The sequence below is a fragment of the Octopus sinensis genome, linkage group LG6 (genome assembly GCF_006345805.1).
Source record: "Octopus sinensis linkage group LG6, ASM634580v1, whole genome shotgun sequence".
Classification (NCBI taxonomy): Eukaryota; Metazoa; Mollusca; class Cephalopoda; order Octopoda; family Octopodidae; genus Octopus; species Octopus sinensis.
The window spans coordinates 93,009,236-93,033,250 of record NC_043002.1 but is presented as its reverse complement, the minus strand read 5'-3'; the positions used below and the strand labels follow the sequence as shown (position 1 = coordinate 93,033,250).

The 24,015-nt window shown below is 36.1% G+C and overlaps 1 protein-coding gene across 2 annotated transcripts in view; it reads left to right on the top strand.

Moving 5' to 3' along the window:
- The window catches only part of LOC115213407 (phosphorylase b kinase gamma catalytic chain, skeletal muscle/heart isoform), a 106,201-nt gene that overhangs the window by 66,064 nt on the left and 16,122 nt on the right, over positions 1-24,015 (top strand). For both annotated transcript variants that reach the window (XM_029782361.2, XM_029782360.2), the window contains exons 4-10: positions 9,590-9,644; positions 10,131-10,196; positions 13,373-13,445; positions 15,091-15,181; positions 17,094-17,184; positions 20,840-20,869; positions 23,182-23,305. In XM_029782361.2, coding sequence (XP_029638221.1) covers positions 9,590-9,644; positions 10,131-10,196; positions 13,373-13,445; positions 15,091-15,181; positions 17,094-17,184; positions 20,840-20,869; positions 23,182-23,305 — 530 coding nt within the window. The remainder of the gene's footprint in view (positions 1-9,589; positions 9,645-10,130; positions 10,197-13,372; positions 13,446-15,090; positions 15,182-17,093; positions 17,185-20,839; positions 20,870-23,181; positions 23,306-24,015) is intronic.

Here is a 24,015-nt window from a genome sequence, read left to right as displayed (position 1 = left end):
ACTCAAGGGAAATAACACATTTCATTGTTTATGTTCAATTACTTTGAATATTGATTTTTGGTGTGTCCTATTTCTAATTTTTCAGACAATATCACTTTTATACTTTATTTGACACGTGAGTAGAACTCATGTCTGGAAACCTCATGCATACTTAGATTGTTGAAAAAAAAAATCGATAATAGGGCCCTTCCAATGGATCCTTCTATCTACTACATATTACTAATATTTTATTTAAACAACCCAAGGGAAATAACCCATACCACTTGCAGATTTCAGCGAAGTGATCAATATTTGATTCTAACGATCAGCTGAACTAATTCTGCATTTCACTACTCACAGTTTTGAACTGCTAAACATTATTATCGTACTTCTTTAATTTGAATCTTAAACCTTAAAGACTTCATTCATACATTTCTATACATTCATACTTTTTTGAATGCCCATTACTCCGATAATTCTGCATTTTTACAGTTACACTTTTTCCATGACAGTAGATAAATTTTTTATTCCACAATGTATTTGTAGTGGTTTCATGCTGGCATAGTGTGGATTCAATCCTCGATTGCCAAATTTCACTTAACATTTCAACAGTGCTTTTCTCACGGTAAAACAATAGTTTTTCTGTGAATGACAGCAGTTATACATTTCCCAGATGTCTTTGCTAAGCAGAATAATGTCTTTACCTCTCGCCAACCTCTGAAAACTTCTCTTGCCAACCTCCAACAATCTCTTTCTCCTCCAGCTGACAGTATTTTGTACTTTTTCTTGATGGAAAATACACCTATTGTGGCAGTTGTAACGAAATTGCTTTCATATATCAGAGTAATAAGGTGTTTCAATAGAACATCTTTACCCCCAGGAATTACCAGGTACACCAGCTAGTATATACCTATATATATATAATCAACTAATAAGGGTGAGAAAATTGGATACTAATTTAATAGTACATCCATTTAACACCAAGTGGCTTAGTGCATAAAAAACCTGGATTTCGATAAATTTTATACATAAATATAAGAGAGTAACCACTATGTGGTCGACTCTAGCACTAAAAGTAGATCCGCTAGGTTTCAGCCACAAAGAATTGTTTCCGATGAAAGTTAGCACGACTACTAGCGTAAACGAACAGGGCAAATAAAAATAACAAAAATGCAGATTAGTTCAGGACAATTGTTTTGCTATTAATAAATTATGTAATTTTACTCATGACTGAAGAGCTACAGATATGTTATGTGAGTAAAATTACATAATTTATTAATAGCGAAACAATTGTCCTGAACTAATCTGCATATTTGTTATTTTTATTTGCCCTGTTCGTTTGCGCTAGTAGTCGTGCTAACTTTCATCGGAAACAATTCTTTGTGGCTGAAACCTTGCGGATCTATTTTTAGTGCTAGAGTCGACCACATAGTGGTTACTCTCTTATATTTATATTTATATATATATATATATATATATATATAATATATATATATATAAATAGATGAGTGTATTTTTACCTTGTTAACAATTAACACGGAAAAAATAAATAAATAGTTACCAGGGTAGCAAAAAATCTCACAAGTAAAGAGGTTGTAACTCCTTGTTTATAAAGGTAGAAACTTCGTGTTTACGTGGAATTTTTTGTATGATATATGAATAAATAAATGGAGTTTAACGCATGTATAAATCAAATATTTTTACTTTCAACACATGTTTCGAAAGTAAAAATATTTGATTTATACATGCGTTAAACTCCATTTATTTATTCACATATATATATATATATATATATATATCATCTTGCTTTTGTTGAGATGGATTTTCTAAATGTGGATAGCCTCACCTATTTTCAAATTGGGTTATATTTCTCCATGACAAAGACATATTTTATGGAAGACTTAAAATGGAGGACTGTTTGCATGATGGTGACACTTGCTTACAGCTATCATGTGATGGCAAGGCAAGAAGACAGTAATATACACACAATAGGTTCCTTCCAGTTTTCATCTAGCAAATTTGCTCACAAGGTTTTGTTTGGACATGGCTTATTGTAAAACAAAAAAAAAACACTTGCTCAAGATGCCATGCTGTGGGACTGAACCTGAAACAGCTGCGTGGTTAAGAAGTTAGTTTCATAACCGTTTAGTTTCAAGTTTGATCTCACAGTGTGGCACCTTTGGTAAGGGTCTTCTATAATAGCCTTGGGTTCACTCATGCTTGTGAGTGCACACATCAAAAGCATAGAAAGACGGTGTTTACATTCTTACATATTCCTATTTCACCACAGTGAGGCTTTCTAATCATCATCATCATCATTATCATCATTTAACATCTGTTTTCCATGCTGGCATGGGTTGGACAGTTTTGATGGGCTGGTTGGGCAGAAGACTGCACCAGGCTTCACTATCTGTTTTGGCAAAGTTTATATGGCTGGATGATGGCTTCTAGTGATTCTAGCTGCGTTGTGTATAAATAGCTATATTGTAATTAATAATAAGCTGTTAAAAATGCATGTATGCAAATTAGGTTATCTGTTATAGTGCTAGACTAATAGTAGAAGACAATTGCTCAGGGTAAGATGCTGCAGGATTGAAGCTTGAAGTCTGAACAGTGTGGTTGTGAAGCAAACTTCTTATCCACTCGACAGATAAGCTCAACCAGATGTGTGTGTGTCTGTGTGTGTGTGTACACGTACATATATATGTACATATACCTGTATACATTTATATATATATATATATAAACACACGTGTGTGTGTGTATATATATGTACACATACATTCATTATAATTCTAGTAAAAAACCTCATAACATGTGTTTAAGAGCTCTTATGTTATTATTTTGCTGCCACATGTTCTCCTACAGTATTCCTCTTGACGAAGCGCCCACACACAGCTGTTGTTGAAAAATATTCAACTATACAGTAATTATAAAGAACGATCTTCTATAATGGTATATGAACGTCACCTCAGCAACTTCAAGCTGGTGTGTGGTGTAGAAACAAATGCTGTGATCTACTATTAAAGGCTGACACACTCCATCCTCATGTTTTATTGTTCTTACATATGTATGCACATATGTAGATGTATGTATATGTGGTGTAAATATATACATATATATATATATATATATATAATAGAAATATTAAAATTACTAAGTCTCTATAAAAGAGATTACGGTAGCTGTCGGACTGGCAGTGTGAAGCGGCTGACCTCCCTTGTTCGAAGGTTATAATGGATACAGATCGTGTATCAATAGCTATCTTGATGGCGGTGGCCTCATGGAGCTGACCATGGCAGCGATTATTCTTATATCTATAAGAATGCCATATTAATATGGCGATAACAATATATATATATATATATACTTTATTTAAAGCAGCAGAAAATTCAACAAAACCTGTTACTCTGAGTTTCCCGTTTCCGTTCGTCGGACAGTTTTTGCTAGAATCCGACGAACGGAAACGGGAAACTCAGAGTAACAGTTTTGTTGAATTTTCTGCTGCTTTAAATAAAGCATATTACTCTACCACTGGTATTTGAGTACTCTTTTTTCCACCTTGTTTCACATTTATGTGTTTACTCCGGTATATATATATATATATATATGATTTTACTATTATTATTACTATTATCATTTCTTAAATATAGCCACGAAACACGTGTCGTTATTCTACAAAATATATACATTTTATTTATTATTTTGCACATTACTTAATCATTGTTATGTTTTATCTTATATTTAATCTTTCTATAAAATGTAATTTTTCTAATCATCATCATCATCGTTTAGCGTCTGCTTTCCATGCTAGCATGGGTTGGACGGTTCAACTGGGGTCTGGAAAGCCAGAAGGCTGCACTAGGCCCAGTCTGATCTGGCAATGTTTCTACGCCTGGATGCCCTTCCTAACGCCAACCACTCCATGAGTGTAGTGGGTGCTTTTTACGTGCCAGACAAGGCTGGCAATGGCCACGATTGGATGGTGCTTTTTACGTATGGTATAATTTAAATTTTTCATTCTTGAATTGATAAAAGGTGGTTTTTTTTCTAATTTATATATTATATATATATATTATATATATATATATATATATATATATTATATTTTGTGAAATTTAATTTAGTATTTCTAAATTGAATTTTTCCCTGTAAGTTTGGAATAATATTCCCTCATATTATTATTATAATATATATATATATAAAATTTTTACAAGATGCATGGTGACTATCACCTCAAAGGTGGATAGCCCAATGAAAATTATCAGGTTGGAACTTCGAAGTCACCGTCATCACCTCTATTAATATAAAATAAATGTCTTCTTTACAAATAGTATTGACTTATCCTTCTGTTTAATACAAAATTATTGTTATTGTAAGTTGAAATAAACTCTAATGTACATACATACATACATGTGCGTATGTATATATATATATATATTATATATATATATATACACACGCATACATATATAATGAAGTCAAACCAAATATTTGTAAAGTATATAATATGTATATTTTAGATCTACTTAATATATAATACAAAGTGCATCCCTTACATAAGACCTTATTCAGTTAGTACATTTCCAAAAATATTTTGAAATGTGTTAACTGAGGAAGGTCTTGTGTAAGGGATGTATTTCCTATTATATATTATGCAAAAATGCATGTATTAAATTCTTTCAGAATATCATTATTTCATTGACTTCCTTATTACAACTTATACGACTTGATTTCAGTACAATCCAGCTGGTCTAGACTTGACTTCCGCAGACACTCTAACAAAGATTTGGAGTGGTTTGTTATATGTGACTCGAGTTGAAAATTCTGGTTCCATATGCATTGCTTCTAAGCAAAACACACGCAAAAAAAAGAAATATATATATATAGGCGTAGGAGTGGCTGTATGGTAAGTAGCTTGCTTACCAACCACATGGTTCCGGGTTCAGTCCCACTGCGTGGCATCTTGGGCAGATGTCTTCTACTATAGCCTCGGGCCGACCAAAGCCTTGTGAGTGGATTTGGTAGATGGAAACTGAATGAAGCCCGTCGTATATATGTATGTATGTATGTGGTGTACATGTTGGTGTGTCTGTGTTTGTCCCCCCCAACATCGCTTGACAACCGATGCTAGTGTGTTTACGTCCCCGTAACTTAGCGGTTCGGCAAAAGAGATTGATAGAATAAGTACTGGGCTTAGAAAGAATAAGTCCTGGAGTCGATTTTACTCGACTAAAAGCAGTGCTCCAGCATGGCCGCAGTCAAATGACTGAAACAAGTAAAAGAGTAAAAGAGTATGGAAACACACATGCACACACACATACATACACACACACACACACACACACAAACAGAGATAATTTAGTTGAGCTTTCTTGGATTTGCCCAACTTGTACACGATACCCTACATGATTCTGCAGATATATATATGTATGTGTATCTCTGTGTGTGTGTATGTATGCATGTGTGTGTGTGTGTGTTCGACATTTACAAAACTCTTGTTATGGGCCTACGAGTGATTCATGTAAAATACATCTAAAACGGTTAATAGTACTGTTTGACATCACCAACCACTACTGTCTTTCCTTCAAGAATACTATAGTTGTTGTTGCTATTGTTACCATCACTGCTAATTAGCTCCACAAGTATATAGCACACCTGATTATAATTAGAATAGGAAGGAAGAAATGTTAAGTTCATTACTTCTGACATTAGATGGTTGAGTTTTTTTTTTTTTTGTTTTTTTGTTTTTTTTCTGAAGCGCAGTTGTGTTTGTCTGCAGTTTCTTTGTCATTTATTTTTAGCTGACTTTCAGGAACCAAAGATGACAAATCTGTTTTTCTGTATTTTATAATCAAACCATCATATTGCTATTTTTACTCTTGCATACTGTAAGAAATATAATACTAAAGAAATTTGATGACAGTCAAAATGGGTGAGTAGCATTAGATTGCAGGGTGAAGAAATAACAATAAGAGGATAAGATATATTACTGATTTAGAGGGCACCTTATATTTGAGATCTCATTGTGCTACAATCATCGTCATTATCATCTTCATCATTCAATGTGTAATTTTCCATGCTGGCATGGGTTGGATGGTTTGACAGGAGCTGGTGAGCCAGGGGACTGTGCCAAACTCTAGTGTCTGTTTTGGCATGGTTTCTATGGCTGAATGTCCTTCCTAATGCCAACCACTTTACAGAGTGTAACTGACTACTTTTTACATGGCATTGGCACAGTGCATTCAGTAAGTAACTGATAAGACAAGAACCCTCAACTGAAGTGGAGTGAAGCATTAAGGGAGGTGGTTTTGTGTCAGTTGTTGAGAGGTTAAAGTATGACAGAGGAACAGATGTTTTGGTGTAGAGGAGATACATGGCTACCTCTGTTGGAAAAGAGAGAGGAAAAGAGACATTCTGTAATCAGGACCAGGGCCCAGACTTTGTATTAAGGCTTCCTGAAAGGAGCAGAAACTTTGCTCTGTGGCATAGTAATGGAATAGTTTCCAGTAACTTGTTTAAGATCCACAGAAATTGCAAGCTAATGAACTGCTTGTTAATTGTACAGTGTTCCCACTGCTTTCATGGATAAGGTGTATGTACCATGTCATATTTATTTGAATAGGTATGTAGATGAACTGGCCCGGCGAGATTTAAATGTCTTGGCTATAAATATTGTATGAACCTTTGGCTGTGTAGTTCTTAGTCATTAACTTATCTACTATTCAGTCATCTGTAGATCTCTAGATATCTGTTAGAAACAAATAAGAGGGAATATTCAGAAGTAGTAAATTTATTCATTGTCTGTAGTTCAAAAACTAGCAATGATTCTGTTGTAAGAATCAGTGCAGTTTTTAATATCTTTAAATATATGCTTTCTGACTAATGACTTCAAAAGACTAGACAGAAGCTTCACTGTGGGTGCTTTTTTTTGTCTTGATTTTAAAAGTCTTTAGTTAAACGGTATAAATACATGTAAATGTGTGTGTTTGTGTGTGTGTGTGTGTACTTATGTGTATTTTACAGTGTATGTATTCAGGCATGTGGCCTTGGGAGTGAGGTGTTTCAATGAAAACCTAATTATAGAGCTTGTAATTTTTTTTTCACTCTCTTGACCTTTTACTACTGAGACAAGTGGAAAGAAATGTAAGAGGCATGGGGATTAATTAATAAGGAGGAAATGATGAAATCTAATCTTGGATTCTATTTGTAATTATGCTGCTGATTTAGAAATAACATCTTATTTAAATACATTACATAACTAAATGTCTAACACCTGTCATATCAGGTGGACAGGAATTTTATAACAAACATTTCGAGCACTTTTGAAGATTCCATCTTCTTGTTGTGTACCAAGGACATGGGTCCCTTATAAATGGTAATATTTCAATTCAATTATGGGGTGCCCTTTTCATTTATAGAAGTTGATCAACTAGCTGGAAATGTCAGCCAAATCTCCCCCAGAAAAACTCTCTGTTATCTTAAATTGATGAGGCCATATTAGATAATATAGTCCTATTTACTCCTAAGAATGGGAATCTCTCTCTTTCACACACACACACACACACACCACACACACACATAGGTGGGAGAGTGGCAGAATTGTTGGTATGTCAGCAGAATTGCTTTATGGTATATCTTCTGGCTCTCTACATTTTGAGTTCAAATGCCATCTACCTTGAGAAGATTATAGGAAACTACCCCTGCATTCATCCCAAGTCTAGTCATAGATAGTTGTTATTCCAGTAGTTTTAACAGTGGCAGGGGAAGGTACATACTCTCCCAAGGTGTTCAGAGAATGCTGGAGAAGGTTCACATGCACAGGACCTGCTCAAGGGCAGACTGCTGCTAAAGTAGACATGTATACATATGTGGAGATCAAGTTGACTGGGACTTCACATTAAATTAGAATCTATTCACAAAATGGAGCCACCCACATCAGTGAATGTTTTGTTGTTATTCTTAAACTTGTTTAAAAAAATAACATTATTTCAATGTGTGTGTGTGTGTGTGTGTGTGTGTGTGTGTGTGTGTGCGTGCGTGCATACGTACGTACACACCAGTTCCATTCAATAGCAGCACTCTTCTGTTAAAATATTCATGAAATTCTGGAGGCTATCTAAAGATGACTTTATGTGTGGTAGCAGCAGCAGCACTGTCCCAAATGTAGAAGCAATACTTCATCGCGGGCCTTACTTGAGATACGAGAGAGTGTCAATAGCTGGAGGATGAAGTGTTTTTTGGCTCTGAAGAAAAGGGTCAGTCTTTGGGATATGGTCCTGGCTATGTTAAGTTTGTGATTTTACCGAGAGATTTCCATGGTGCAGCTGTGAGGGCTTTAGTATTGCTTATATTCAAAAGGTGTGTAATGCGAGTCTCCTTGTTTCCCAATTTCCTGTTTTGTTATACAAAGGGTAAAGACCCCCTTCGGTCATGAATGACCATGGGATTGCACCTAGAAAGTTACCCTCCTAGACACAAGTCCGGGCAAGGTTGTTTATGGAAGACCAGCAGTCGCCCATGCATACCAGCCTCCCCTCTCCACGCCACCAGTGTTATCCAAGGGAAAGACAAAGGTCGATACAGCTTGGCACCAGTGACGTCGCAACTCATTTCTACAGCTGAGTGAACTGGAGCAACGTGATGGCAGACGTATTCAACACACACTTGCATCAGATGGAATTTGTCAAGGCAGGTTTTCTATACCTGGTACCCTTCCTGTTGCCAATCCTCACCTGTTTCCAAATAAGTTAATATTTCTCCATGGCAAAATATATTTCTCATGGAAGACTGGAAATGAAAAATATCAATTGTATAACGGCGATGCTCATTTACAACCACCACATGTTGTGAAGACAATAGTACACACATGCATGCATGTAACCAACTTCTTTCAGTTTCTATCTACCAAATCCACTCACAATACACTTGTCCAAGGTGCCACAGAATGAGACTAAACCCAAGACCACATAATAGGGAAACAAGCTTAACCACATAGCTGGAAGTATTGGAGTGTATGGATATTGTGTGTATGTGAAGGCGGCGAGCTGGCAGAATTGTTAGCATGCCGGGCGAAATGCTTAGCAGTATTTCGTCTGCCATTATGTTCTGAGTTCAAATTCCGCCGAGGTCGACTTTGCCTTTCATCCTTTCGGGGTCGAGAAATTAAGTACCAGTTATGCACTGAGGTCGATATAATCGACTTGATCTGTTTGTCTGTCCTTGTTTGTCCTCTCTGTGTTTAGCCCCTTGTGGGTAGTAAAGAAATAGATATTGTGTGTATGTGTGTGCATGTTCTCATCTGTATCTTAACATTGTTTATGTGCTGAAAGCACAAAACTTTGCCACCATTTAAGTGTTGTCATCCCTCATAAAAATATGTCTGGCCATTGGGTGGTTCATTGTGCAACTAGTAAAATATCTACGTACATTATTTGAAAAGAAGTAAGTGTAAGCAACAGGAAGGGTTTCCAACCAATAAATATTGCCTTAGCAACAAGTCTTATATAATCTATGCAAAAATTGGAAAAGTAGATGAAAAAAAGGTTGTTGATTGATAACCTATATCTCATATTTTCATTCCTATTTGTTTTTTTTTATCTATTTTCAGTAAATCTCCATGATGTCTTTGAAACATCAACGTTCATTTTTCTTGTGTTTGAGTTGTAAGTATAAGTTTCATCATTCTATAATATTATAAGTTTTATTGTTTTCCCTCTGCTGTTAAAAATGGAAGAATATATTGGATAATCTAGTCTAGACAAAAAAAAAACAAAATAAGAAAAAGAAAAAAATTAAGCATGATGGCCATGATTGGAAAGGTGTTGCTTATAGGTCTTCCTGTTTAAGTCTAACATGCAGATAAACAACAACAATATCAAGTCTCTTGGGTTGGTTGAGAGAGGTTAAGAATGAAAGCATTTTAACTTGGTTCACTTATCCTTTTGAAATTCCCTGTGCTATTTATTATCTTCTAGTGTGTTTTAAGGTGAAATATCAAAATAATAACAATAACAGAAGCCATTTTAATTCTGTATATAAATTCTTCAGTGATCTATCTGTTGTGCCCCAGTCTGTTTTCTAATGTTTTGTATTTGCATTTACTTTTCTTAATTAAAGCATTGTCTAATTAGAATATATACTACTTTCAGATGCAAAAAAGGTGAACTGTTTGACTATCTCACACAAGTGGTCACTCTCTCTGAAAAGAGAACTAGGTATGTAAATAGTTTACTGATCAAAATTTTAGTTTCCCTCCTCCTCTCCATCTCTTACTCTCCTTTGTGAAATTACCTGCCTACTCATCCTCCCTAATCTTCTGTACCATTTCACTTATATAGACCTCTTTGTAATTTAAGAGTACTGTAAATCCTCAAGTATAATACGCATTTTTTCCCAAAAATTTAAAGGTCAAAATCCCTAGTTCTTACTATATACGAGATTAAAAATGAAAATTATTTTCTAAGCAATGTCCGAGTCTTGATTTGCTGTCCGGCAATGTTTATTCAGACGCATTTTGTGATGTCAGGCGAGAAAATACCTTAAGCTAAGCCTGAAGGCAATGAAGTCATAAAGAATCATCCATAACTTGCAGTAAGCAACATTTATTAAACGTTATTACTGTTATTTCTTATTTTCTGCAAACAAAATGCACAAAAAAGCTACACGTTTGCATTATGTTATATGTACAATAATGATAAAGGACGTTACTGTATACATTTTTACAAACCAAGGACGTTACATAGACCTCCTTGACTCATATTAGAGAAAGGGGGCGTATTATACACAAGGTTCAGGTTTTTCAGAAGTACAGCCCCCTAAAAATCCCCTGTGTATTATACTCAAGGGCAGACTATGCTCAAGGATTTACGGTATGCCTCAATACATCTTTGTCAACATTTCTCTCTCTCAATCCAACTGAGACATCTGTGTATCTATTTCCTCTACTTCAAGACCTGTTTCTGTCCCACTATCATACTGTAGCCCTCTCATCAACAGGTACAAAGCCACTTCCCTCAATACTCTCCCCACCCAGTTGAGGGGACTTGTCTTGCAAGGTCCTTGGTGACCTTGCTTGTGCTGGTACCATATAAAAAGTACCCAGTATATTCTGTAAGGGAGGTGGTGTTAGGAGGGTATCCATGCCGAAGCAGACAATTGAGCTTCGGCACAGTTCTCTGGCTTACCAGCTACTGCCAAATCATCTAACCCATACCAGCATGGATGGTGGGCAGTAATTGATGATCATGATCTAGGGAGTTGTATATAAATAAAATGACTTTATTTGTTAAGCAGTTAATGGAATGAAGTTTTAGATAATAATAATTAATAATAATGAAATTATTGTATACAGTGCTCAGGTGCACCACAGCTTGTCAGAAAGTGCGTATAAAGTATATGCAGTAATGTACAAATGTCTGGGAAGTGAACAGTGTATGAGTCAGATACATGCTTGCATGTGTATGGAGGGGAGAAAATCAGGTGTAGTGTTGGCGAATCTCAGGAAGCATGGAAGTTTTGAAGGATACAGTGCTCCAACAACTAACAACTGATGCCGGCAGTTTGTTCCATGCTTCAGTAACTCTTAGCATGGAAAAATGTTTCCAAAAGTCATGGGAGCTGTGCTGTTTTTATTTCATACTAGTTGATTTAGACACCATAACTTCACATTTTATTTTTATTTTTATTTATGATTTGTGTTACACAATAGTACCAATCATAAAAATGAATATAAAAGTGAGATGAAAAAACGACATTGTAAAAAGTGGTATTTACACTGTATTAAAAATATATTCAGTCATTTAATTTTACAAGATAAATAGCTAGCATCCAACAACAAAACACTCTTTTGCCAATGATTCATGTATGCTACTGTTACTCTGTACTGCTTTAATAATAATAATAATAATAATAATAGTAATAGTAGTAGTAGTAGTAGTGTGATGGCAGCAGTTTAAAATTTTTGCACAAGGCCAGCAATTTTAGGGGTGAGGGTAAATCAATTACATCAAACCTAATGCTTAGCTAGTACCTATCTTATTGATCTCGAAAGGATGAAAATCAGAATAAAACTTGGTGGAGTTTGAGCTGAGAATGTAAAGAGCTGAATGGAATGCAGCTAACAATTTTGCCAGTTCATTACCTTGATGATAATGGTGATTGGGATGCTGGTGGTGACAATAGTGATCACAATGACTGCAGCATCAATCATTGCTCTTTTTTCTCCCTGCCCCCCACCCAGGGCCATGTTTGTTGTTAGGCTTCAAATCTTTCGAAAAAGGATATAGTCCATTGAATTAAGCTCTGGGGCATGGCTTAATTCTTATTCAGAAACCATTTAGGAATGAAAGACATTATTGACTTTTTTATGAGATTTGAACTCAGAACAGTAAAGAAATATTAGTAAATCCTGCAAGGCTTCGGATATTTAGTTTTGTAAAAAGCACCATTCAATCGTGGCCGTTTGCCAGCCTCGCCTGGCCTCCGTGCTGGTGGCACGTAAAAAGCACCATCCGACCGTGGCTGTTTGCCAGACTTATCTGGCACCTGTGCAGGTGGCACGTAAAAAGCACCCACTACACTCATGGAGTGGTTGGCGTTAGGAAGGGCATCCAGCCGTAGAAACATTGCCAGATCAGACTGGGCCTGGTGCAGCCTTCTGGCTTCCCAGACCCCAGTTGCACCGTCCAACCCATGCCAGCATGGAAAGCGGACGCTAAACGATGATGATGATGATGATGATTACTATTTTACTATCCTACTTTCGGACAGGGCTTACCCATATTTTCATCAGTAAAAATATTGCACATCTGCTTTCAGAGATAATATACCAATGATGGTATGCACCTTTATTATTGACAACACAGTCAAGACCTTGCTAAAGAATTGCTTTAACATTTAAGTGGAAGGTTTCCCAGAGCTTTTCCATGTGGGGCATGAGATCTAATTTTGTGTAATATAATTGGCCTGAAGTTATTTTCAAAACTGAACCAGGGGTATGCTGCCAGCTTTATGGTGTGTAATTCCCGTGTCGGTGCCACGTAAAAAGCACCATCCGCATCGTGGCCGAAGCCAGTGCCGCGTCGACTAGCTTCCGTGCTGGTGGCACGTCAAATGCACCAATCCGACCGTGGCCGATGCCAGCCTCGCCTGGCACCAGTGCAGGTGGCACGTAAAAAGCACCCACTACACTCACGGAGTGGTTGGCGTTAGGAAGGGCATCCAGCTGTTGAAACATTGCCAGATAAGACTGGAGCCTGGTGCAGCCTTCTGGCTTCCCCGAACCGTCCAACCCATGCTAGCATGGAGAACAGACGTTAAACGATGATGATGATGATGATGAATTTAAAAGTAAATAAAAATTCAATTTTTAAAAACTTCTTTTCTGTTTTAGGATAATTATACGGCAACTGTTGGAAGCTGTTGACTTTGTTCATGAAAAAAGTATCGTCCACAGAGATTTGAAGGTAAATATTTCAATATTTATCTTATTTATAATTTTTAGTGACAATGAATTTAAGGTGCTGAGTTATGGATCACTGTATCTTGTCATAGATCTCCGTCCCCTGTACAAGGTACATAACTCTGCTCACTCCACATAACTCTGTTCGTTCCACACAACTCTGCTCGCTCCAATTTATCTGACTTAAGCAAAATACCAGTTCTGTTACTGCTTCACTGATGAGTGGTTTGTATTAAGAATATATTTCTTTACTACCCACAAGGGACTAAACATAGAGAGAACAAACAAGGACTGACAAATAGATTAAGTCTATTACATCGAACCAGTGCGTAACTGGTACTTAATTTATCGACCCCGAAAAGATGAAAGGCAAAGTCGACCTTGGCGGAATTTGAACTCAGAAAGTAGCGGCAGATGAAATACCGCTAAGCATTTCGCCCGGCGTGCTAACGTTTCTGCCAGATCGCCGCCTTGTGTATTAAGAATAGTGTCCGCCTGTTTAATACCAATGCATATAACATGCTTTCAAACAAAGGAAGTTTCTATATTGTTGTATCTACTAGAAATGCTAGTCGAATCCTTTTCACATCACAACCTACTATCTTAAAAAAAAAGTAAGGCCACATGGCTATGGTCATTGATGGAAGATATTTGATCATGTGTGCATATGTCTACGTTATCAGGACTGATTTGGGGGTTAAGCAATAACAACAACAATATACTACCCAAGCATCCATAGTAATATAAATGTAAGGCAGTTTTTAAAATAGAATTTTCATTTTGATTCACTGAAGCTCCGGCGTCTGGCGACGGACTTGGTAAACACCCACAAAGTTATCAACCACCTCACCAACAACAACACTGAACACCTTTTTGATCTCCATGTGTCTAACACACGTGGACATGCCTACAAAGTCAGAAAACAACACAGCTCCCATGACTTTCGGAAACATTTTTTCACGCTCAGAGTTGCTGAAGCATGGAATAAACTGCCTGCGTCAGTTGTTGACTGCCATGACACTGCATCCTTTAAGGCCCTCATGCTTTCCGAACTCCGCCGAAACTACACCTGATTATATATACACTTTAGATGAGTTGTAGTGCACCTGAGCACTGTACACAATTATTATTATTATATTATTATTATTATTATTATTATTATTATTATATTATTATTTATTATTATTATTATTATTATATTATTATTATTTATTATTATTATTATTATATATTATTTATTATTATTTATTATTATTTATTATTATATTATTATTATTATTATTTATTATTATTATTATTTATTATTATTATTATTAGTATTTTTATTATTTATTATTATTTATTATTATTATTATTATTTATTATTATTTATTATTATTATTTATTATTATTATTATTATTATTATTATTATTATTATTATTATTATATTATTATTTATTATTTTATTATTATTATTATTTTATTATTATTATTATATTATTATTATTTATTATTTATTATTATTATTATTATTATTATTATATTATTATTATTATTATATTATTATTATTTATTATTATTATTATTATATATTATTATTATTTATTATTATTATTATTATTTATTATTATTATATTATTATTATTATTTCCAACTTCCTATTTTACAGCCAGAGAATATTCTTCTGGATGATGACATGAACGTGAAACTCACAGATTTTGGGTTGGCCACTATTCTTACTGATAATCAAGAACTTACTGGTTAGTAATTCCTAGATCACTTTCAGCCCCTTCGTTTTTTTTTTCCTTTTTGTCTTTCACTGTCTGTCTATCTGCTTGTTGCCTCTTCTCCTGGTCTCTCTGTCCCTCTGTATTTCTCTGTGTATTTCTCTTTTGATTTATTTTTGTGTGTGTATACACACACACACACACACACACACATGCAGCTCTAGTAATGTAAACATTATCAGTTGTATGTGCATAGTATATGCGGTTTGTTTAAATGCCCATTTGCTGCGGGATAGTGTCCAGGTAAAGCTCCCTACACATTGCCGAGTGTTGAAGAACACACACACACATGAATATAACTTTCTTTTTTTCTGTCTTTCTCTCTCTCTCTCTCTCTCTCTCTTATACCTTCTCTCTCCCTCCCACTCTTCTGTCCATTCATTTACCTAATGACAAAATAGATACAATGTTGCAAAAAATATAAAATCAAAGCTATAACTAATTTTCATTGCTTGTCATTTAGAAATAAAGTCTGGTGTGTTTGACATAAGACTTAAAATTTATAGGAGAGACAAAATGAGATGTTGTGAAGTCATGCCTTTCCCCAAGAGCATTACTGACTTCATGAATAGATATCATGGAAACATCCCTAAGTGGAGTTTTACCAATCTTATCTTCTTCAACAGTGGAAAGACATAATTGCTGCACAAGCAAGAAAATATCACATCTTACCTGCTCAACTAAAGAAGAATAATGCACACCTAGAAGTCTTGCTGTCACTTCAAATCTCAACCTTACCATTAACAAGGATTTCTCCTGGCAAACACATATCATCAACATACAGCAAAGGCAGCATCCTTCCTTTTCTGTTCTGCAACAGTTACTAACCTTTTACAAAGCTCAGGTGAGATTCACTCTGAGCTTTGTAAAAGGTTAGTAAATGCTCTCACATATTGCATGGTGCTACTGTTATGCACAGGATACATTTTAGTCTACATCCAGAGGAAGGCCATTTGATTGATTGGTATGAAGTCACTCAGAAACACTCCAACATGTGGCCTACATGTGGTGCTGTCTCCTCTCCCTATCATTTGTACCACTACTACACTAGTGTCTACTTCTCAAAAGTAGCTGTTTTATATCACCACTACTCAGGACCATTGGTACTCCCGTAGAGGCACATGGCCTAGTGGTTAGAGCAGCGGACTCACGATTGAGGGATCGCAGGTTCGAATCTCAGACCGGGCGATGTGTGTGTTTATGAGCGAAAACACCTAAGCTCTACACGGTTCCGGCAGAAGGTAATGGCGAAACTTCTGCTGACTCTTTCGCCACAACTTTCTCTTGCAGCTCACCTGCGTATAGGTGGAGAACCTATACGCCAAGAAACCGGGAAATCGGCCCTTATGAGCCAGATGTGGCTCGTAAAGGAACAAACAATTGGTACTCCCACCTCACCTATTTCTCCTCTTGTCATCCATGTTATGTCTCACCCCAGCCATCACACTAACCACTGCTCCCTGTTTGCCCCCTCCAGGTCACTGACTGGGCCTCTAGCATTGTCTTCCAAACTTGTTCTTTCCTGTATCTGTCAATTTGAAGCTGTTTGAAAGGAGTGCTAATGAAACCAATCTCATCAGTCTTGGCAGATTTACCAATACTGTAGATACAGCCTGTTTTCCCAGATCACATCAGTAATTAAAAGAAAAATTAATAAGAAATGGATCCAATCAGGAATTGAAACTTAATTTTAGACTCAACTCACCTCGTCATTTACTCATCTTCACTTTAAGGTACTTCATTGCTCCTTACATGGGAAGAATACTTATGTTAAATAATTCACTTTTGTTTAAAAAAGAAATGAGAATTTATTCAGCAGGCTTCCTTTTTTTTATTTCCTATGACCTTTGCATACAAACCCTAACCTTTTTTTTTCTTTTCACAGAACTATGTGGAACCCCTGGATATTTAGCTCCAGAAGTCCTTCAGGTTTCAATGAACGAATTAGCACCTGGTTATAGAGAAGAGGTTGATATGTAAGTATTTTCATTATGTATGTTTTGTGAGTATGTGTTTGAGTGCATGCACATTTGTGTGTGTGTGCGTGTGTGTGTGTGCGTGTGTGTGTGTGTGTGTGTGTGTGTGTGCGTGCGCGCGCATATATGCGTTCTTAGAAGAAAAAGGGCTAAATGAAAATGTACCGTATTCCTTGTGGGTTGTTTTGGAGACATACCAAAGATTTTGTCTTCAGGCAGTGTCAGGACAAGTTTGTATAGTAGTACATGCCTTTCCAGAGTAGTCAAGAAATGTGAAAAGTTCCTAGCTTTAAGGGTATCGTGAAAGGCCTGGTTGGAGGCCCAACCTTCTGAGCCCTTTTACAGGGCCTAGAAAAACTGAAGGACCACTTCAGTTAGTGTATGAATCTGAGAAGTGAATATGTTGAATAAAATCCTAATTAACTGATCCTCCTGTATTTTCTTTTACCCAAAACCAAGAACTTTTCAGCATCCTCTCATATAGGGAAGTTTTTTGTGCCCTTTTCAAGCCTAGCCAGGCTCATGGGCCTGGTTTCCCGGTTTCTGTGGCGTATGTGTTCCCCCCCTGCTGGACGGGATGCCAGTCCATCACAGCGTTACTCAAGAAACAGGAAGAAAGAGCGAGAGAAAGTTGGGGCGAAAGAGTACAACAGGGGTTACCACCACCCCCTGCTGGAGCCTCGTGGAGCTTTAGGTGTTTTCGCTCAATAAACACACACAATGCTCAGTCTGGGTATCGAAACTGCGAGTCCACTGCCCTAACCACTGGGCCCAAGATGCTGTATAGGAGTAATACACTAGAAAGGAATGACATACAAGAGAATAACAGATTACAAGAGAGTAATACACTGGAAGGGATTAACACATTAACAAAAGAGTAAAATGTACAAAAGTGTAAAATGGACTATCTTTATTCTATTTATATTGAATTTTCAATAAACATAGCCATGTATCTTCTCTACACCAAGATACCTGTCCCTGTCCTTCTTTCCTATTAGTCTTTCTACACCAGGCACACTGCCCCTCTTTCAATACTGCACCCATGCTCTGTGAAGGGGGTCTTGTCTTGTGTGTGTTACCTGCTGACCCCACTAGCGCTTTTTGCCATGAACAAAGACACCCAGCACATTCTGTTAAGTGGTTGGTATTATGAAGAGAAATCCAGCCATAGAACCCTTGCCAAAGCAGAAAGATCAACACAGCCATCAGGCTTTCAGATCCTGTTGAACCATCTAACTCATGCCGGCATGAAATATGAATATTAAATGATGGTAATGATGATTATTTTAAATACTGACTGTGTTTTTTAATATAATTTTCTGGATATAAGGCTGCCATTTAGAGAGAAAGAGAGAGAGAAAAATGAATAAATTGTGATTTATTGATGTTTATCAGTATAAAGGGTGTGAATTCTTCATCTGGGAGTCAGAACAACTGCATGGGCTCAACCTTTTAGTATTTTACTGCCTATTTACTCTGTTGATTACTGTTAATTGTTTAAATGATTTATTGTGATAGGGCAGAGAAATAGGATGCTTTGTTAAACTGATGTTTGTTAGCAACAGTGAAGAGGGTGTTGTTGAGTGATGAAGCAGTTTACTTTACAATTATGAGGTCTTTGGTTTGAGTAGATCCCACTATACAGCATCTTGGGCTTGTGACTTTTATTATAGAATTGGGGTAAGCTAAGCCTTTTGAGTAGATGGAAACTGTGTGGAGGCTTGTTGGAGGGATTGTATCTATATTTCAAAGTCCAACCTTATCAAATACTGGGATATATTGCTTTGGCCTGAGAATCATGTATGTGAAATGCTTAGCCGCTTACATGTTAGTTTATTGAGTCTTCAGTTGATTGACCAACTGAATGCTTATCACTGAGTTGGAGGAGGAGTCTCCACCTCCATCAAATGAAGTAAATCCTGGATCTGGTTTATTCTTCAAATATTTTAACCCTTTCACAGAATACTCTCTCCAATGGAATGATTATCTATTCACATTGTTTTGAATTAATTATGCATTGTCTTATAGTTTTGAGATTTCAATGATGTGATTGTGGAGGCACAATGGCCTAGTGGTTAGAGCAGCGGATTCGCGGTCGAGGGATCACGGGTTCTAATCTCAGACCAGGCGATGTGTGTTTTTATGAGCGAAAACACCTAAGCTCCACGCGGCTCCGGCAGAAGGTAATGGCGAACTTCTGCTGACTCTTTCGCCACAACTTTCTCTCACTCTTTCCTCCTGTATCTAGCAGCTCACCTGCGATGGACTGGTGTCCCGTCCAGGTGGGGAACCTATACGCCAATGAAACTGGGAAACCGGCCCTTATGAGCCATGTACAGCTCGAGAAGGAAGAAAACAAAAAAGAAATGATGTAATTCCTTCATTTGTTTCAGCTATTAGACTGCGACCATGCTGGGGCACTGCCTTGAATGTTTATTTTCATTATGACATTGTAGAAATGTGAAAGCTCAGATCTGGCTGGTTTGAATGTAAATCAGGTAGAATATTTGAGTCAGATATGGCCAGTTTAAATGCTAAAGGGTTAATTTTGTAATGTATGTAGTGTGTGATCATCCTTGAGTGATGTTAATTTCTAGCAACTGGTATCTATGATGCCAGTTTGATTTTTACCGATAGGTAATAAATAATCTAAGGAGGAACCAGTTACATCAGGCTGAATTACTGAGGGACCACAAAGATGGGATCTTTTCGGTTTGAACGGCAGTTTTTTCTAGCGGTGTCATTTCAATCTGTTTTAATGTTAGGGTTAGTTAGGTTTAGGGTTAGGGGTGGGGGGAAGGATATCTTTTTTTCTTCACAAATGTAAGTAAACCCAATCTGTTTCTTAAACGAGGGACATATTCATACGGCACAGAATGTTTTTTTTTACCTCAATGGACGTCAGTAATTGGTTGAAATTGCAGAAATTGAAGAAAAAAAAAACAACAAATATCTTACAAACTATAGAATTTTCTCGATAAAGCCAAGAGAAAAAGATGTTTTATAAACACATTCTACAAGTATACGAAGTTTAAAATTTTTTAGTTACCTAGAAATTATGTTAAAAACTGCCGTTCAAACCAAAAAGATCCCAAAGATGGATGGAGCTTGCAGTTCATTCATCAAAAAAGTTATAGAATATTAGGAGTGGCTGTGTGGTAAGTAGCTTGCCTACCAACCACATGGTTCTGGGTTCAGTCCCACTGCGTGGCATCTTGGGCAAGTGTCTTCTGCTATGGCCGCAGGCCGACCAATGCCTTGTGAGTGGATTTGGTAGACGGAAACTGAAAGAAGCCTGTCGTATATATGTATATATGTATGTGTGTGTGTATATGTTTGTGTGTCTGTGTTTGTCCCCCTAGCATTGCTTGACAACCGATGCTGGTGTGTTTACGTCCCCGTAACTTAGCGGTTCGGCAAAAGAGACCGATAAAATAAGTGCTGGGCTTACAAAGAATAAGTCCCGGGGTCGATTTGCTCGACTAAAGGCGGTGCTCCAGCATGGCCGCAGTCAAATGACTGAAACAAGTAAAAGAGAGTAAAAGAAAGAGAGTATAAGTTAGTTATAGATGTTCTCTACTATCACCACTTCCATATCTCTAACTGCTTTGTTGATTTTACTAATTCTAGTGTTGTTATGTATTTATCCAAACAGGTGGGCTGTCGGAGTCATCATGTATACGCTGTAAGTAAATCTTTCTCCTGTAAACACTTCCTTTACTTTTTTATATTTCTTTATTTCAATTTGGAACCAAACTTTGGGCAGAGATTCCATTTGATTGAAGCTAACCAATAGTATATATATATATATATATATATATATATATATATATATATATATATTTGTGTATACATATATATACATACATACATACATATATATTTAATTTTATTTGTTAGGGAATCAAATTATTCTCAATGAAGAAATATATATTGTCATTTAGAGATAGTAGGCCCCTTCATCTCACCATATAAAAAAGAATTTTTATTTTAAATACCTACTACTTTATAACTTGGCTACACGTGTTTCATGAGGTACATTTCCCAGTTCTTAAACCACTCCGTGTTTTGCTGGAACCATTCTTAAAATATAACCTCAATCATCAGGCCCCTATATCACTTTCTCATAGTTCAATACTATAAACTATATTTTAATTTTTTAGAACCCATAAGTATGTGTAAAATAGGTTCGCTGGACCCTTCAGTACAAACCATAATTTAATTCTCATTCCCATGGCCACTCCTAAGAACTGTTGGTAAAACTCCCCCACGAATGAGAAGCAGTTGAGGAAGAGGACAAGTTCAGCCAGATGAAGTGTGGCAGTATCAGGTTAAGGGTCAGGCTGAAGGTCAAGGAAGTGTTTAAGCACAAGAAGTTTTGAGAGGGGCCCACACATACATACAGAGAGAGAGAGAGAGAGAGAGAGAGAGAGAGAGAGAGAAGCGGCTAGATTGATTTTCTATAGTGAATAGTAGTCATGTAGGAGTCTTCAATATGCCCTATTGACAGTTGTTGACACTAGGCGATTACTTATTGGTACAGAGTCTCAGGTTACTATTGTAATGTGGAGGTGGCTTCAGTGAAATGATTGGACAACGGATACTATGCTGCGGGGATTTGAAAAATAAAAATTTATAGGAATCTTGACCTGTGTTATCAGAAAGTTTAAATTTCAGTTTTTCACTCCAGTAATCCTAATGGCTGTGGTTATGTCAGAATATGGAATTTCTTAGAAAGATAACGAGTATTTCTTGTTTTGTTTAGTGTATGGGGTGCTGTGTCTCTGATATTCTAGGTTAGAGTAATGTTTGAGAGTCCACTGCTCTTTAAATTTCCAGACATGTTGGGATAGAAATGTTGAATTAGTTTTTGCTGTGAACTTAAATGAGTATGTATGCTAATTGTATTTGATCTTAAAGATTTTCTTTTTAAGTTCCATGTTGTTCCTCCCAATACTATTTGACATATAAATGGAATTTTCAGTGAAATTATTCTAATCCTTTTTCCTTTTCTTTGTGAGTTGCTAATGAATGGTGTTCAGTTCTAGTTTCCTTTCTCAAACTGAGGAGATTATATTTCAATTGATTCAGAATATTTTGTATACATTACCTCCTAAATCTCTTTCTGCATGTAAAAATCTCAGTCCTTTGGTTGAAGCAGTCTTGAGATGATCTTTGTTGATAAGGGCTAATAAGACAGAAACATGTCTGCAGTTGTTAGCTGTTGCTATACATGCTAACAAAGATCAGAGTTTTCTGCTTAACCATGAAAATTAATTTTCTTAATTTTTATGCTTAATGAAAATTAATATCTTGAAATTACTTACTCCTTTTCTTTGAACATCATTATCAACTACCACTAGGTTTTTGTTTTCTTTCTTCAACTAAGTGGGATGAGAATTTTTTGCATACATCATTCAATACATCACACCATCTACCCAAAATCTCAAGAATAGTTTAACTTTCAGTTAGAAATTTCTGTGGCTTATTATCAATATGATGGTCAAATAGGTTGACCCTCACACTATTCAAACTCACTCATAACCTAGAGTACAGCTCATCAGTTAGACTCTAGACTCACTTTATTCCTAAACTAATGTTTTGGTTGTGAATTTGTCATGCTCCTTTGAATTGAATGCTATACTACAGATTAGCTTAATTTGTTGCCAAGCTGATGACTTTACTGTCTACCCATGTGCTTAAAATACAGACCTACTATTTAAGAATGGGATTTACCTGAGAGAAGAAATTTCGGCTACTGTATTAGGTAATTGAGTAACTTCTCTAGGTTTTTGTTTTAGCCTTTATTGGCTGACCTTGAGCTTAATTGCTTTATTAAAGCTGTAGATGTAATCTCATTTGTGACGTGTTTATCTCATCAATTAGTTTTTATATCAATATACCAAACCTCGTTAGAAATAAGATTAAATGCATAAAACATCAACTTCCTATTTAAAGGTAGAAATTTAATTCATTTATTCATGAATATTTTTTCAGATTGAGTGGTTCTCCACCATTTTGGCACCGTAAACAAATCTACATGCTCCGTTCAATAATGGAAGGCAATTATCAGTTTAACAGTACGGAGTGGAATGATGTCGGCAACTTGCCAAAAGACTTGGTAATTTCGACTTGTCTTTGATATTTTTTTAAATGATTTCCAAAGAATCTTTTATGTATATATATATATATGTATGTACACATACATCCATACACTCTCTCTCTCCCTCTCTCTTTCTCTCTCTTTTTCTCTCTCTTTCTCACTCTCTCTTGCACACACACACACACACACACACACACAAATTGCTTTGGAAAGATGCATTTGTTAATATTGTAGTCAGGTTGACAGTCACTATTAAAGAAAAGAGAATGGTAAAAAAAATTCTGAAGAAAGTTTCTAGTTAGAGACATGTTACTTTAACATTACAGTCGTAGTGTGGTAATGAATGTATGAATGGTTCCTTAAGATAGCAAGTTTTCTATTGTTAAGATGTTAAAAATATTTAACCCTTTTGATACCAACCTATCTGAGACCACTCCTGATTCTCTGATACAAATTTCCTGTTTAAAATTATCTAAATTATAATCTTCCATCAAAAATTCAATCTAATTTATAATCCAAACACCAGATTAATTACGACAAAGTTATTTTACTAACTTCTTAATTGTTTTAAAAATTAATTTAGTCAAAGGCAGTGTATTTCAACAGAATTACACTAGTGAAAGGTTAAACTGTCACAGTTATAGATATACTTTCACTTGTTGTTTAGCCCCAAGTCAACTCTGGTTAAGTAGACATTGGACTAAAGGCATTCCAGTTGTGACCATCTC